Source organism: Phyllostomus hastatus, unplaced genomic scaffold (assembly GCF_019186645.2).
Source record: "Phyllostomus hastatus isolate PE091 unplaced genomic scaffold, TTU_PhHast_1.1 phas_contig_40, whole genome shotgun sequence".
Lineage (NCBI taxonomy): Eukaryota > Metazoa > Chordata > Mammalia > Chiroptera > Phyllostomidae > Phyllostomus > Phyllostomus hastatus.
This window is the reverse complement of record NW_025333872.1, coordinates 93,554,246-93,571,343: the sequence shown is the minus strand read 5'-3', so window position 1 is coordinate 93,571,343 and position 17,098 is coordinate 93,554,246. Positions and strand designations below refer to the sequence as shown.

General features: G+C 53.5%; 1 protein-coding gene across 9 annotated transcripts in view; it reads right to left on the bottom strand.

Annotated features, from left to right (window-relative positions):
* ARID1B (AT-rich interaction domain 1B) overlaps window positions 1-17,098 on the bottom strand; it is a 395,667-nt gene that overhangs the window by 65,716 nt on the left and 312,853 nt on the right. For 8 of the 9 annotated variants that reach the window (XM_045844119.1, XM_045844124.1, XM_045844118.1 and 5 more), the window contains one exon: window positions 5,790-5,969. The exons of the other annotated variant lie outside the window; for it this stretch is intronic. In XM_045844119.1, coding sequence (XP_045700075.1) covers window positions 5,790-5,969 — 180 coding nt within the window. The remainder of the gene's footprint in view (window positions 1-5,789; window positions 5,970-17,098) is intronic. 9 annotated transcript variants of the gene reach the window in all.

Genomic DNA, 17,098 nt, shown 5'->3' with positions numbered 1-17,098 from the left:
GTGGCATCAGAGAGGAAGGAAGCGGCTCGGGACAGTGTCACAGGGTGCTGAGCACTGCGAAGAGAAATAAAGTGTGTGTGTGGGGGACTTATTCACAGCGGGAGGGGAGGCGTCCCCGAGAAGGTGACAGGCGGTGTGCAGGTGGGCTGCCTGTCCGGTCGCAGCAGCGGCTCTCCGCAGACACAGCCATCCCTGAGGCCGACAGCACCCATGGGCCCAGGGGACAGGGGTGCCCAGTCAGTTGCCAGCACCTGACATCAGGGCAGTGAGTGAAGGACAGAAGCAGGGTCCCAAGGGACAGGGGTATGACCTTTTGCTGCCCACGTGGCCCTCAGACAGCTAGTTGTCACTCCAGAGATCAGTTTCCTCATCTGTAAAAAGGGTAAAAAACAGCCCTGGCTGGCATAGCTCAGTGGATTGAGCGTGGGCTGCAAACCAAAGTGTCGCAGGTTCGATTCCCAGTCAGGATACATTTCTGGGTTGCAGGCCATGACCCCCAGCAACTGCACATTGATGTTTCTCTCTATCTCCCTCCCTTCCCTCTCTACAAATAAATAAATAAAATCTTTAAAAAAAAAGGGTAAAAAACACAAGATTCTCTACCTCGTGTGGTCGCCGTGGGGGAAAAATGGCACTCACAGGAATCGCTGTTGGCCGTGGACAGTGGGCAGAGCGCCACGGAACAGACACACACTGTCCCGATATTAGTAAGGTAACTGTTTAATCAGCGAGATTATCTTTTTACCCTACAGTGTGTCCTGTGCCCAACTTTACTTTCATGATGCAGGTATTCCAGTGTACGCACTTCTCAGGACGCGAGAAAAAGCACTGATGCAACAAATGTGAGAAAGTGTTATCTTAACAGCCACATTTAGTGTAAAACGGCAGAATCTCTACGGCGAGAACGAAGGAGTCCCAGAGTCACGCGGTCACACGCTGCAGGAGCGCCGGCACCCTCCCGGGCCCCGACTGGCGGAGGTGCCCACACTCGCCCGCGGAGCCGGCGTGGGAATGGCGCCCCCTGCAGGGAGAGCTCTGATCTGCTTCGCCTGATCTGCTTCGCTCCCACCTTGCTCCCCAGGACGGCCAGGCCCGAGCCCTGGGGCGGCGTTCAACGGCCACTGGGGCCCCCACTGCAGCTGTGTGCTCCGTCCTGGGCGAGGGCCGTGGGTGCTGTTGGCTGTAATTAGCGATATTCATGCAATTATCGACAACGATTAGCTTTACTAGTCAAGATGCAAAGTTGTTTTATATTTCTACTTTTCCTATCTCTTTAACATTTTAAGTTGACCTATACTTTAAATTTTCCTTTCTTTCCTAATCCCTCGGCTTTGATAAAATCACGACAATCACCAGTCTGTGAAGAAAAATGCATTGCTTAAAAGGAGACGGCATTAACTGCCTTTAGCTCTAAAACGGCTGCTTCAATTTGCTTTTTTTTCTCACGTTAGTAAGATACTCGGAGTACGTCTCCAACAACAAAGGGACACAGGATGTGGAGTGAACACTTCCGCCCAGCACTGCCACTTCACCAGAAAACACGGTGAAGGTAGGAGAGAGCTGTGAGCACATCAGGTGTATTACAAGCCCTTTCAAGAAAAAAAGACAGTAAGCCCAAGAGGGAGCGCGCTGCGCCAGCCTCTGGAGACAAGAGCACCGGGGTGGGGGTGGGGGGTGGGAGTGAACCCATGGGGCAGACACACCTCTCTCGGCTGGAGGGGCGGCTGAATTCAGCTTCCTTCAGGACAAGCTGGAGGCTATGGACTGACAAGAGCGGAGACGGGAATCCTGGGTCACCGTGACACCGAGGTTGTCACGGGCCTACGAGGGATTCTTCCATAGCTGCTAGTCACACTGCTACATTGTTCCTCTGGCACGGAAGCAGCAGTACGATTATTAACGCGAAATCCACTGCTTTGGAACTGCGGTCATTTCAAGTAGGTACCATCTGAGGTTCGCCTCCGCTGAACTCACGAGAAGCGTGTTTTAATAAAGGAAGAAGGGAGACTTCAGAGGACACCTAATTTATTTCAGAGAAAAAACCCTGAACCTGCCCAAAAAACATCTTTCACCATGCAATTTGGAAATAAAAGGCTCACCAGACTCACCCACCTGGGAGTCCTCTGCTTCCTGGGGCACCCATCACACACCCAGGCTGCGGCCGAGCGAGGTGAGCCGGTGACGAGGGGGCGGGGCACGGGTTCAGTGTCCGTCACCCAAGGCCATGCTCGGGCCAGACCTTCAGCTTTCACACTCAGTGACGAGTGTGCGAAGAGTGTCTGCGGACGGCCAGTCCGCACAGACAACCAGGGCGGCCTTCCCGAACCTGAGTGCCGCTCCCCCCTCCCACACAAGCTCGTCTGCCAGTAAGTCACTCACTGTCACTCACACCACTCCTTCCTATCCGGCAGAGGAGGTCCCGCGGCGCGCTCGCACACGCTGGGTGGGAGCAGTGACTCAACGCGCTTGCTCGAAGGTAGAGAGGCACTATTCCACGAAGTACACGCAACTAGACATCTTACACACTCCTCTCGGCTCGACCCCGTTTGTGTATTTAATGACTCAGGTTTTACAGTATTAATATCCATTTTATTAATGTAACGTAATGACGTTATACATTAATAAAAATTTCCCCTTCCTAACTTCATAGGAATTTTTTCCTTAGCCTCTAGAATCGTTGATGTGTTTCCACATGCTGTTCCTCGCTTCTGGAAGGGCAAGAAGCAGCCTGCATCTTGCGTCACGGCCGGCGCACCGAGCAAAAGAGCCCGGGGGGAGGGCACGCCTAAGGCAGGGGAGACGCCCGCCTGAGCCCTGGCTCTGCACGCACTAGCTGTGGGGTCATGGGCAACTTCCTCAGCCCGCTCACTTGCAAAATGGAGTTAATGCCAGGGGCTTCCCGTTAATTAAGAAAACGGGTGAGTGTGCTCGATATCTGAGTGCCGGCATGACCACTGCGTATCTCGGCGAAGTCGTTTATCTGTCGTGTGCCTCGGTGTCTCCACCTGTCAAGTGGAGTGAGTAATAACAGCACGTGAGGATAAAGGACTTAATTTATGAAAACCACTTAGAACAGGACCCGGGACATAGCGGCATCTGATAAATGTGGGCTGTTATCACTAAAGAACAATTTTGGAGCAGCTACTCTCGACAATGAAGCAGAGAGCAAAAAGGCATTGTACAGTATTTCCCCTCACCCCCCGCCCCGCCCCCCTGCCCTGAGGGTGCTTAAAAGCCGAACCAAACCAGAAGTCATGCAGTTAGTGACAGAAACAGAGACCAGACCCGTGACCACTGTGGGTCCCTGCACGAGGGACCCTTTCCGGAAATCTGAAACGTACACCACAAAGACGCAAGCTGTACATTCCCCCAGTGACCTGGGTAGTTAGAAGAAATGAGGGACACACCCGTCACCTTGGGACCCCGTCCAAAAGGACCAACAAAGAGGGAAGCGCAAAGGTAAGTCCTGCCAAAGGTGGACCCGACGGAACCACGTGCCGAACGCGATTCCCTGTCATTCAGGGCTCGCCGAGGAGACCCCCGACGAGGAGGGAAGGCAGGCAGTTCCGACTGCAGCGGGGCACCGGGACCGGCGGGCACGCACCTTGCGGGGGACCACTGGACGTCACCTGGGGGAAGGCGAGAACCCAGCGCACAGACGTACAGATGCCGTCTTTCCGAGTCAGGAAGCGCAAGTATGGAGACTGTCCTTCTTCCGTGACGTCGTTTCCACCACCAACCTAAACTCAGTGTGCGCGCCCCAGGAAAACCTCAGAACAAACACTCTTTTCACTCCGAACCCAAAGGTGGCGGGCGTGGTGGATGCCCTGGGCTCCATTTGTATAGAGGAGGTTCCAGAGCTGAAGCAACATTCAGACCCAACGTTAAAATCAGGAGCGACCTCTAAAGGTTGTATCATCTCACTCTCTCTGGGAAAAGGAATTTCCACAGAGTAAGCAACTGTCCACGGACGTGGCAGTTGGCATGAGCCCTGTGCTCTCCAGTGAGGCTCGCCAGGCAGCCCCCCACCCGGCCCCTGGCGTGAGTTACTGGCGAGTGGGGGCACCAGCTGGAAGTTCCACGGAGCCCTGTGCGAGTTCGCAGTGAAGTCCCAGGCCTTGAGCTAGCTACCCCCACCCCCATTCTGTTCTGGAAACACGGCTCTGCCCTTGCCTCCAGTTACATTCTGAGCACAAGCCCACACTTTACTGGGCCTCTCGCAAGTGATGATCTCTGCCTTCCAACATTAAGATTTCTTCTCTTCAGGACAGCCAAAGAAACCCAACTGTGAAGACAGCCACCACGCGGAGCGACGCAAGGGGGGCAGCAGCCCTCTCACGGCCGAGTGACTCGGGGTACCGTGGATGGGGACGTAAATCCCCAGGGCCCCCTGAAATGAGGAACTGGGGTTGGGGGGGGGCCACACACGATGCGGCAGACAGGGAATCCGGCACTCGGACTCCACTCGAGGACAGAGGCAGGGAGGGAGGGGCCTGAGCAAAGCGTTAGGCTGGGGGCGTCTAGCACCGTTTTCCGAACAACGGGAAGGGCTGGCACGTAATCTAACAAAGTGTAAGGTGAGGGGACGTGGTGCCACGCCTGTGGTATGGAAGGGGCTTAAATTCCTTTGGCAAGGGAGCGTTGAAGAAACACGGCGACTCAATGATCAAACTGCAAAGTACTACCCAACAGCCAGGGAGGCCTTGCTGAGAGGGAGCAGGTGAGAAGCCGACAAGGTGTCTGGGTCTCCTTGTACAGTCTCGTCTGGCCTGTGGGCACCCACTCAGCACAGCCCACCAAACTCAGAGGCCTCTGGGAAATAGCAAGGCTGACCTCAGTGGCCCCAACTCTGCTGCGGAGGAGCAAACATTTTACTCCGGTTCCCTGGTGGGGATTCATCAGCTTCATTAGGAACATTCCTGGTATTTTCAGAAGTGGGAAACTCTGGGAATTGTGCCAGATTAGCTCCTTCTCTCTAAAGGATGCATTAATGTCTAATTTAAATAAACAAAGATATTAAAAAAGGTGCCGAATTCAAATGCCTTGTTGCCAAAAGTGACTTCGGAATACGTGTATCAGGGTTAAAACCCCGATGCAAGGATTCTCCATGTACACGACAGAACAGACATCGACTTCCAGGAAGGCCAACTGTAAACAGTGCGTGTGGGCACGATGCCACTTCTTTTTCTGCTCTCCACTAATTTCCCTCTTGGAGAGACGTGTCTCTTTCAGGCTCTGTCCCGTCTTCTGAGAGTCAGTCAGACCGGTGACTGACAGTCAGAACTACTGTCCCCCTGATCCGGCACTTCGCAGAAAGACTGGGAGAAGACCTAGTGGGACGACAGCCTCCGGAGCAGGGGGCACGTCACTGTAAAGGTAGTGACGCACAGAGAGGGAGGGGGGAGACTCAGGGCTCGGCATGACAAAACCCACGTTTTAAATAAGAAACTGCTGAGGGCAAGGCCTGTGCCTTCTTCTTGAAGCACGTACATGGAAATGAGCATGCGCGCCTTGATCGTCAGCAACAACGTGGGACGGGCACTTACCGCGGTGTCTGACGCACGGACGCGTAATGAAGAGCTGCTATAATTATTCTTCCCATCACTGTGGGCAACTAAAGGGCTGCGGGTGTGCATTCACCTCACATATCCGCCAGGTAACAAATAACGGGATCTTGAAAGATGTTTATGACACTCAGATCTCAGATTCACACATCAACAAAATCTCTACAACCTACTGCAACGCATTCGGAAAAACTTTTTTCTTCTCTATTTTTTTTTTTGTGTTACCTTGTGGTCCATACTGGCTCATCTGTGGACCGTAAGTCCCACCCGAGTTACTCTGCTGAAAGCTACCGATTCCGGGATGCATCTGGCCTCCAGGAGAAGGATGAGGCGACACGGATGGTCCTGTCTGTTGAGGTCCATATTGAGACATTTGAGGGTTTCTTTGTGTGCCTGCCATAAAACCTAAGTAGGAAATAAATGGAAATACATAAATGCAGGTGACAAAAATGGACACGGACTTGTGAGGGAGAAGGGTGGGGAGAAGGCCGGCGCCGTGAGGTTCCCCTGGAGGAACACTGAAAGACCGGAGCTGAGTGTGGGGGATTCTGGAGCTACCCTGGCCCTAACTCTGAACTCTCATTAGAGGTTCTGGGAACCCAGGGGATCGTGGACTTGAACTAGGGAAAGGAGAAGGGGGAAGGGCAAGTTCCCTTAACGTGCCTTATAGATGGGGTCCCTCACAGAAAGCAACTCTCCGTTCTTGCTGGGACGGACACGCTGTGCATGCCGTCTCAGGGCGAGCACCACTCTCCTCAGCCCCGGGACACGTGTCACTCAAACGCCCCGCCCCTCTCCCAGGCCCAGGCCAACGGCAGCTTCCTGCTGCACTTAACATTCACCTGACTCCTAGCCGGCACGCAGACCGCTGAGCTCCTGACTCATGCACTACCCCTGCGGCTGAGCTGTAAACGGCTGGTGGGGCTGCTGTGTATTCTGCTATTCCCCAACCGAGCGCGGCTTCTGCCCCCAACCCCATCCTGCCCCCATGGTGGTCTCCCCATCTCCATCGATGGCACCGCCACCCACCCAAAGGCTCACGCCAGGACCCCCATCCACCCACCGGTGCACCCCGTCGGGTCTACTTCGGAGACGGATCGCCTCTTCCCCATATTCACGCCCACACAAGCCAGCGCCAGCCACTGTCCCCTTTCCCCACACACCGGCCGGCCATGGTCTAACTCCTCTCTCTCCGCCCCGCCCTCCGGTCTGCTCCTTCTGGTCCGGCCCCCACAGAGCAGCCGGACTGACTTCTCGGGAACGCAAGGAGAAACGAGGGCACACCCTTCCCTCGCAGAGTCCTTCACGACTTCCCACCGGGCCTGGAAATACAACGCAAACACCCGACTGCGGTGTCAGGGACCACTTGTGGTGGGGCATCGCCTCCTCCCGTCGACCCCACTTCCTGTTTCCTCCCCCGCCCCCCAACCACCCTGTCCGTCCCCCGGCCTTCTGGTGGCTCCCGGAGGCTCCTCCAGGGCTGCCCTCCTGACCCACCGGCCTGCAGCCGCCCCACCGCTTTCTCACGTTTCTGCACAGACCTTTCCATAACCTGCCATCCTCTCACTGTATCTCTGGCTCACTTATCGTCTCTCTTCCCCACGAAAACGCAGCCTCACCAGGGCACGGATGCCTGTGCCCACGGTCGCCTCTGAGTGCCTGGCACAGCATCTGGCACGTGCTGTGCATCACAAAGGACTTGGCTACAGCAGCATACAGGCAGGAATGTGGAATAAACTTTGAAACACTCATTTAGACAAAGTGCACCCCAAACCAAGACCTGCCTCTGAGAAAAAGCTGACTCCACCCAACGGGCACACCAGGGAAGGGCGGCCTGAGAAACAGCTCCGAGAACCCAGAGTGTGGGTCGTGAGGGTTCCGGGCGCCCGGTGAAGGCCCCCGGGTGCTGGACGGGGGTGGGTTCCGCCTGTCCCACAGGGGAACCCAGAGCAGGAGCTTCCAGAGAGTCCGAGGCAGCGGGAGGGAGAGGCGGTGTCTGTCTCCGAGGTCAGCCTGAACTGGGGGGCTATCTGGGACGGGGCATTCACCAACACCGCGGCTCACGTCGCAGGAGAAAAACAGGGTCTCTTAACATCGCTTCTGTCGGGAGAGACAGACACAAAAGTACCCAGAGCTGTTCCTTATTGTTGCTTCTGTCTAGGGAGACCGACAGAAACGTAGAGCTGCTCCTTATTATCCCATTTCATTTATTTATAAAGATAAGCCTCATGAAATGGAGCTCAATTGGTGGCTCCCAGATATAAATCAGCATAAGAAATGTTTGCTTTTTCAAATCTGAAAACAAACAGAAATCAGAGCACTAAAATTACTAAAAATGATTGCATCTTAAGATGTTACATGAAATATTTATCTAAGCTTTACTGAGAAATTCTCAGGAGTTTCATATAGAGTCCCGTTTAATGAAACCGTGTTTCCATCCCACACAGGCCCGTGTGGCCGCCTCCTTCTTTCAGAGGAGGACGGCTTCCGTCTTCTCTCGTTAAGGCAGGCACTGGTCCTTTAAGGTGCACGAACCTCACCTCACCTGCGGGAGTGTCCACGCGGAGGGGCTCACAGCCTCTGATGCCGTGGCGCGTCCTTAGGCTGCCGTGACCTCTGGGGCACTGACTCCAGGCCTCATGTTTGTTTGCCCGAGTTCTGAGAGTCTACTTGGGCGAAGCCGTTTCTTTACCTCTGACTAGTTGGCCCTTAAACACACACGCCCTGTTCCCCTGGAACTCTCACTGGCATTCTGCAGGAACGTGGTACGAGCAAAGGCTCCAGAGGGGGCGGCACCGTGGTCAAAGCTGCATCAAGCGGAATGAGTCGCCGCATCGAGTCCCACACCTCGGGGACGAGGCCACGCGGGGTGTGGGATCTACCCCCACCCCCAGGAGTCGACCCGGAAAGCTTCCTCTTCCCTCTGGGCGCTTTCCCAGCGGCACCACTTGCACGTGCTTCCCGCAGCCCCGTCTGGTGTGCTCGGTTACATGCACCCCCTTCCAGCCGTCCCAAGACGACGAAAGGAGGGGACAACTGCCCCCACTCCTTTCTGAGCTCTGCTCATCTCCTGGCAGCCAGGTGGGGACAGAGGCCCAGGGTACAGTCTTGTGCGTGCCACGAGTTCAGAACCTCGTAGGGGAAAAGACAATAAATGAGCGTACTGCAGTGTGTGTGCCAATCAAATGAGCTGTGTGACTTCAGGCAAATGACACATTTCCTGAGCCTCAGCCTCCTCACTGTCGGCTGAAGAGGAGGCTGCTGCGAGATCAGACGGGATGAATGTGGAAGTGCCCTGTGGCCCGTCACGGGACACGGGCAAGTAAGAGACTACGGGGTGGTGTTCTGGTTGGTAAGCGGACGTGGGTATCTTTTAACTCCCGAACACCCCACGTATGCAGATGCAGTTTCCAGCTAGAAGAAAAAGCTGGTTTTCTAATTACATGTGTGGAACCTGCATCATGCCAGTGCTTATGTAACTGAGTAAAACCCCCAAGGGTTAACAACCACGTATCTCTATCTCCTACCACTGGGTTCCTGTCGCCAGGGCAAATGGCGTGTTCATGTACCTGTTCAGATACAGTTTGTGATTTGTGTTGGAACATTTTATTTAGTTGCTGTTTTTGTGGAACTGCTGATATCAGTTGCCCACCCTTCTGTGGGTGACTGTATGTCTGAACTCTACGCCACTAAAACAGACATCCATTAGGAACATAACTATTTTTAAAAAGCTGTTGAATATTATAATAATCTAAACAAAATTATGCAAAGTTAGAAGACGGAAGTTGGCTTAAAAAAGAAGTATTTCTACTTGTCATCCTAAAGAGAAAAACTTTGCAAGTCTATTATTGTTCCCCTGTCTGCAAGATGGGGACAGAGACATTTACCACAGAAGGCCACTGTGGGGATTAAATGAGGTAATTCCTTCAAATATAGCAGTGCCTGACACACAGTAGGCTTTCAGCGATTATCAGCCATTACTATTGTTACATAGTCAAAAAGGGAGGGCAGCCTGGAGGAACAGCAAGGGCAGTGGGCGAGGCCGCGAGTCCTGGCCATCCAGGTCGCTGTATAGACCGGGCCGCTGTCTCCCCGGCCTGGCCTCCGCCTCCTCCCCATCGTGCGGGGAGCGGGGGGACCCCCCAGTGCCTGGTGGGGGGACTACTTCTAGCTCTGCTTCTCTCTGAGGCTCGCTTAAACATTTTTCTCCCAGGAAAAATTGGATCCACACCTATAATTTCCATGTTTATTTTTTGGGGGGTATTCCTTGTTTTGTCTTAACCTTTATTTTGAATGAAATAAACGTTAAAATGTTTCCAAAAATCAAATTTCACCCCCCCATTTCCTACCTATTTAAGGTGACACATTTATTTGATTGTATTTTCTTCTTTTAGAAAAAAGAAGGGGAGTTTAGAAGGTATAAATGAGTTCCCTGCGTACTATGAAAGTATAATGAATTACTAGAGGTGTTACAGAACTCTATGCCCCAAGTAAAGAGCTAACCTGAAAAATTCAAACTTTGGGGAAAAGCACTACTTTAGACAAGTATTATTATTTACATTATATAAAAGAACTTACCAAAACTTGTGGGAACTCCACATGAAAATGCCATTTGCGCACTTTACCCAGAAGCCTGCAGAGGGTTCTGTGAACGCACGTGCTATCTTTGAGTCCTTCCTCCCAGGTGCACACCGCGCTGAGCACTTGCACTAACATGCTCCGCGTGAACAGGGGCGTGTGTCTAGCACGGAAACTCACAGAGCTTCCCTCCAGGGGAGGAGGGAGCGCAGCTGCCTGTCCAGAGGAAAAGGCAGCGGGAGCACACACACGCATCTGCTGGCATCGGAAGGCGCGGTCTCTTGTTCGAAAGGGAGCACACGCTTCCCGTCCAGGCTTACAATGCTCGTCTGAGAGCCGGCTAAGGAAAACATATGCAAAAGCGCTTCTCTGAGCCGGAACACACCATGAAAGCACCACACAAAGGCATTACTGTTGCCTTTTTAGAGATGCCACGGACCCGCCACTCACCACGGGGATTCTGGGCTAAGCTGTCACGCCGGTGACTCCATCCACGGCCACGTGACCCAACGCTGGCCGCATGCCTCAGTTTAACCCTGGCTCTCGGGGGAATGGGTGAGGGGTCGGAGCGCATTAAAAAGAGGGGAAAGGAGGAGATCCTAGTTCTTGAAGGACTGAAAGTCAGCTGCGTAGAAACCAAAACCTGTCAACAGGGAGAGTGGTCAACTCAGGTGCCGGCACGGAGCTGGGCGCCAGGACAAATGACCAGCCCGACAGCGCCTGCCCTGCTGGGGCTGACGTTCGCTGCTGCGGGGACCCGACTCGGACTGGGGACGGGCGAGGTGTCCTCGAAGAAGCCGTCCTCAGCCGAGACCTCTGTGGTGTGCAGGAACGGCCCAGACACCGCTAGCCACGCAGCTTCTGAGATCCGACTGAGACAGCAATGCGTCTGACTAGCAAAGTGGGCGGCACCATGTATACGCTCTTGGAAGCTAAAGCTCCTGCATTCAGCTAAATCCCACAGGTCCACGGGCACCATCTTACTTGGTCAGCTCTTCTCAACGGTTACTTTAACACCTGACCGATTTCTGGAAGGCCTCCCCACCCAGCCGCTGAACGGCGACAGCCCGCAGGGAGAGCGGCACCACCTCGGCAGCATCCAGCCCTCTCCCCGACAGGCGTCTGCACCCACGCCCACCCACAGGGTTTCCTCGTTCCACTCTGATATGTTACACTGCCTTTTCAGTGCAAACAACGCCCACTGACGGGAGGCACCATCTGCAAACAAAACGTTAGGTCGTGGCCTCTGCTGGACACGCTGTTTGCATGGTGTGCCCGGGCGGCTGGCTGTTCGCCGCCCGGTAACTGATGTCCTCTCATCCTTCCTGGCTCAGCCTCCTGCTCCCTTCCATGGCCTCTGGACACCCAGGAAGCAGACACTCCCATGCCCAAAAAGCACCACGCCCGTGAGCTGGGGTGGTGGGCACACGGCTCGCATCTGCCGGTGTGACTGTCTTCCTGACCCCTGGACGGAGCACCGAGCCTTTAAAAACGATGCCCTGGTTGCATCTGTCTCCTCAGGACCGAGCGAAGTGTCTGGCACAGAACTGGAAACAAATGCATGATTGTAATGAATGAGAGAGCATCTTCATTCAAGCCCATTTCCTTTCGCTGTGCAGAAACAATTTAATAAATGTGATGGCCCGGCTCCTTAGTTCAGAGTACGCGCCTGGGGAATCATTTCCGGGGAAAAGCAGGCAGCTTTCAAGGGGGGGAAGGAAGGGCGGCTGACAGCGTCACAGGCCACGGAAAACGAAGATTTCTGTCACCTAAACACCTGCCCAAACCCTCCACTCTGTCCCCCCGGCCCCAGCACCACAGATTCAAATTCTGGCTTCACTGCTCAGAGTAGGAGACTTCAGGCCAGCTGGTTAAGAGTCAAGCCTAGGCTGCCTTTCCTGTGAAGCGGGGATGACGGCTGAGCCTCCCTCCTACGACTGACTGAGAAAACGTCCCGTGTGGCACAGAGCTCAGAGCCTCCACACAGACGGGAGGCTCGGTAAGTGACTGCTGTTCGTGTTCCTGTTCTGTTTCACATAGCCCACCACTTACTTCCTGTCTGAAAGACTCCAAGTTTCCAAACTGGCCTCCCTCGCCAGGCTCCAGTGCCAAACAGTCAGCACGGGAAAGGCAGAAAGGGCTGCGAGTCCCTGGACCATGGTTAACGCAGCGAGGTCATGGAGTGACATCCGCGGGCCTCCCGGCAAACGGCCGGATGCCCTTCCGCAGGCAGCGCGGGGCCCTGAGGCTGTGTGGCGTCCCCCTAACCCGGCCCACGCCTCCTGCGCTGCGGCCCAGTTACAGCTGCTGGGCTGGGCAGCGCCCCCAACTCCGCCGACGATCCAGAAACCAGTGCCCTTTTCTAGATAGCTAGTTCCAGAAATAATGGGCCCGCTGTGTTATGTGGCTCAGAAAAGCCAAGCTTGTCAGTGTCAGGCCACACACCCAACAACTACAGAGCTGATCAGCCGAGTGGTATCAGACTCCACGTACGTCCTCCCGGATCTGGCCGATTCCCTGGAGTTTGCTTATTAAAAGAGAGAGAGAGAGAAAGGGGAGGGGGACCAGAGGGGAGGAGGGGGTAGGGATTGGATTCTGGTACCGTGCACGGCTGCTACATCTCAGTGTGAAGCGGAAGGACACTGACTTCCCTTTCCCACGGGATCTCAAGCACCTATGACAGCGACTGGCTCGATGCACGTCTGTGCAACGGGTGAATCAGTCCACCGGGGTTTCTGAAGGGTTCAGAGGGAGACCAGAGTCTGAACCGAGAAGACTATTCTCTTTCCAGCTATAAAGAAAAACACCCCGGTCTGTGGCCCGGGAGAAGGGAGTCCCGCCTGGCTCCTGGGGGCTCCTCACGGAGCCGTGGAGCTCGTGAGAAAAGCCCCATCTTGCCCAGGCTTGTTCCCACCGCCCTGGGGGACGCTCACCGCTGGCCCTAAAGTTTATTCCCAAGGCACGTCACGTTAATTGAGATATCGCATTACAACCTGATACTTTCTTGACTGCCACTTTCTATGCACCCGGTAACTGAAGGCAGGCCTGGCGGGGGGGCCAGGACCCCATGCAGTCGGCCCATCCCGCACCGTCCTCCGCAGGGCCTTCTCCCTCGGATAGTCACGTCGGCGCCGACGGAAAACTCCCGCACAGACCACGATGCTCACTGCACAGCGGAGCCAGTCGCGCCAAGTCAGGGCTAAGGGAAACGCGACTTCAGTGTCTAGAGCAGAGACCTGTGTTAGACTGAGCCAGAGAGACATTTTTCTTAATTAAAAAAAAAAAAATCCCTTCAGAGCTATTTTAGAATTGGCCCAACAAAAAAAATGAGCCTCTAAAATATTTATCATTAAATGAGTGAGTTTTCAGGAACTTTCCATTATTTTCTGTAGCATTATACTAAATATTTGTGGTTTACTAAGTGGTTATTTTTCCTGGATTAAAAAAAACATGCTATATAATTCTTTCACTTGTAAAAAACAAAATTCTTATAGAAAAGAAAGATCCAGTGTTACTGTCAAAACCGTAGCAGAAAAAAAAAATAAAAGCCACTGACTTATGTAGTCATTATACACAAACCCCATTTCCTCTCTGGGAGAAGAAATGAGCACAGAATGTTTTCATGCAGGAGAAATGAGAGGAAACTCTTCCCTGGACAAGAAAGAGTTTATCTGAGGAAGTACTTCAACAACAGAGTGAATCAGCGGAGAACCGATTCAGAAAGAAAGTCAAATGCATTCGGAAACGACACCAGGAAATTTCGGAAAATTAAGCTGGAAGGCAATTCGACTCGGATCTTAGCCTTCAACTGCACGCATCTCCTTTTCCTTTCCACGCAAGTCACCCAATTCTGCAACACGAGCATCGAAGACGTTAGCTCGTGTGGGAAAACAGAGTGAAGCGGGAAGCCCAGACCGTCCTCCGCCTGCCCACGAAAGGGCGGAGAGCAAAGGAAGCGCCAGCGAGCCGGGCTGCGCGGGAGAGCGAGTGTGCACAGAGACACCCGAGGTGCCTCGAGCCAGCAAGAAGCGCTTTTCCTCTGGCGTGTGGACAGTTTACTTTCACGCTGGCATCTGTTAAAAACTCGCAGGAGAGCTGCCTTGTGTTTCTTCAAGCCAGTTCCATCAAAGATGCTTCCCAACACGTGTGAAATTACGGTCACACGCTGCGCCGCCTCAGCCGAGGGGCTCCGACGACAGACAGTGATTTCTCCTCACCGACAGGTGTCAGATTCCCGTTTGGAGGGAGGGAGGGAGATTTGGAAGAATATTCTTGTTACATTTTAACATCTCCAGTGTTGTATCTGCCTGCCGCCTCTCCTCCTCACACCAGGGGCTGCTTTAGGAAGGACAGAAACTGATGGCCCGTGCAAGGCTGCGACCCAGGCCCCCCGCGTTCTCCCGGCTGTGCCGCCGGGTGAGCTGGCAGAGTGGCCCCTTCCTTCCCGGCCCCTAGGGTGTCCTACGGTCAGAGGCACAGAAGGCAGCACCTAGGCCCTCCCCATCCACCTGATGGAACCCTCTCAGCTGCTGACCTCACCTGTCACCGGGAAAATGAGAGTCGGGGGGGGGGTTTGCACCGATTACCCTGATGGTGTGTGTATGTGGGGGGGGGGGGGGGTGTGGGCGGCAAAATATCCAGCCTTTCCTTACACAAATCTTTTGAGTTTTAGAAGCAAAAGCCTGCTTCAGGGCAGAGTTCAAAGACAACTGTATGGATGTCGCTACGTGCTGGAAGAAGCAAAGAAACTTTTTTTTTTAAGGCCTTCAACCCATGTCTTCACCCGAGTCATCTGTGCCTGATGCTTGCGCTCACTACTGCACAGTGCTTTGCTGTTCGTAACTTCCGGGCTCAGGATGGCATCTGATCCATGTGACAAATCCATGGGACGTGCCGATGCTCCGTTTACAGGAGAAAGCAGGGATTTAATTAATCACCCAAGGTCACAAAACTAGTTAGTGGTAAAGCCTGTGCCCAAATCCAGAGTTTTTGGTTCCAAAATCCCTTGAGGATTCACATGAGAAAAGCCCGGACTACATGAGGCCCCGCGGTTATAAAACTGCACGAGTCCACGTGGCCCCTGCCCTCACAGAGCTCCAGGCGGGGACAGCGCAACTGTGAGTCCCAGCGATGGGTCCCGAGAGGACTCAGGCTGCGCAGGGGCTCGATGCCTGGGCCACGGGGCGGCGCTATGACAAGTAATGGCTTCATTTATCTGCCACTCAGCAAACCCAGACTCGAACTCCTAGCAGGTGCCAGGCTGTTCAGGATTAGTAAACGGAGGCAAGGGGACCCCATGTCGGGGTGGGAACGGGGTTGAGGTGTGGGTGACAAAGGGTGGGAGAGAGAGAGGAGTTTATACAATGATCCCCAGAGAGGCCCAGCGTGGCAGGAGGCAGGGAGACAGAAAGGGGGGCTGGGTGGGAGGGGGAGAGGCCTCCTAACCAGGCCAAGCAGGGCAGCCCGTCTCTGAAGGCGAAGGGAAGCTCCTCCAGGCTTCCGCACGGGGAGCACACCACCTGCTTGGTCTGTGGAGGCACCGTCCGGATGCAGCAGGGGAGGTGGGCAGGCAGGGGACGAACTGCAGCCGGACGGACACTGGGAGCTTGTTGGAAGAGCTCAGGTGGCCTGGGCCTGGGGCGGGACGGTGGGGGGGAGCATCCATAGACCGTGATGCCTCGTGTGGGCCAGATGCGGGAGGGAAGGCATCCAGGATGCCTTTAGCTTTGTGGCTCGGGAAACCAGGCAGACAGCGGTCTTTCGCCGAGAGCCAGACCCGTAAGGCACAGGAGAAAACATCTTGTCATAAACAGTGCACGCAACGCACAATGCTGGGTTTACCCACGATCCAGATGTTCTCCACCACTTCCACTGGAGAATAACGAGCCGATTACAAACGAGTGTTAACTATTAAAAACAAGCTTAAATTGGCAATTCAAAAAATATTGCATATAACAAAATTAACAAAACTATGCTTCTTTTAAAATATTTAAAGTTTAGACTAACGACTCCTCACCGACTATAAATCCACTTTTACTGTATGTGATACTTGTTTTTCCAGCTTTTTTTGTGAATAGATCTCTCGACAGTAGACTTAATAGGAATTTAATGATAACTCTAATACGAACAAATCCTATACTGTTACTTCCTTCACTGCTGACTAGCTTTGGCTCGGTCCACAATCCAGCCCAGAGTTCTGAGGCTGAAGAAATTAGAAACAGCTTTCCAGATATTCTCTCTTGTATATAACCTCCCATTTGAGTTCATTTTCATCTGTCACGGATTATTAAAAAAGGGATCCTCAATTAAGGGCAGAGGCTAAATTAATTGCATCTGGGGGTGGGGGCGGATTCATTAATTCCTTAACGCACTGAGCGGCTAGACTCACACAGCCATACAGGAGGAAAGTGATGTATATTCTCTTTTGACAATACCCTGGTGCCGAAAGGCAGCGCAGTTTCATTTCGGATGCTTGCAGTGTAAATAAGGACACCTTCACATACAAGGGCAATCAGAAAGGGAGAGTAAGAGAGAATCTTCCGACAACCGGCACACCCTACGAAACCTGTCGGCACCTGCAGACGCCCTGCCACACTTCAAGGGACATGAGACAGCGTCTGGAGACTGCAAAAACAGAAAGAAACCTTACATCCTAATTGCAACCTCTTAACAATGGTCTTGGTGGTCTCCTTCATTTCTGTACTAACTTAATCTGTTCTCGACAATTAAGGAGTCAGGTCAACGAACATGATTAAAAAATAACTTTCAAAACTTCAAAAGCCATTTTTGGTGTGAAAAATCACTATGGAACCAGTTAGTAGCATTAAAAACTTTTCAAAAGTGTTACTTATTTTCACCCAACTAGTCCTGGGTTACGAAGACCGTGGTTTTGGGGTGTGTGGCAGGGGGTGTTGTTGGAGGTGGCCTCTGGACAATTCGTTCAGTGCCAGGCTCCG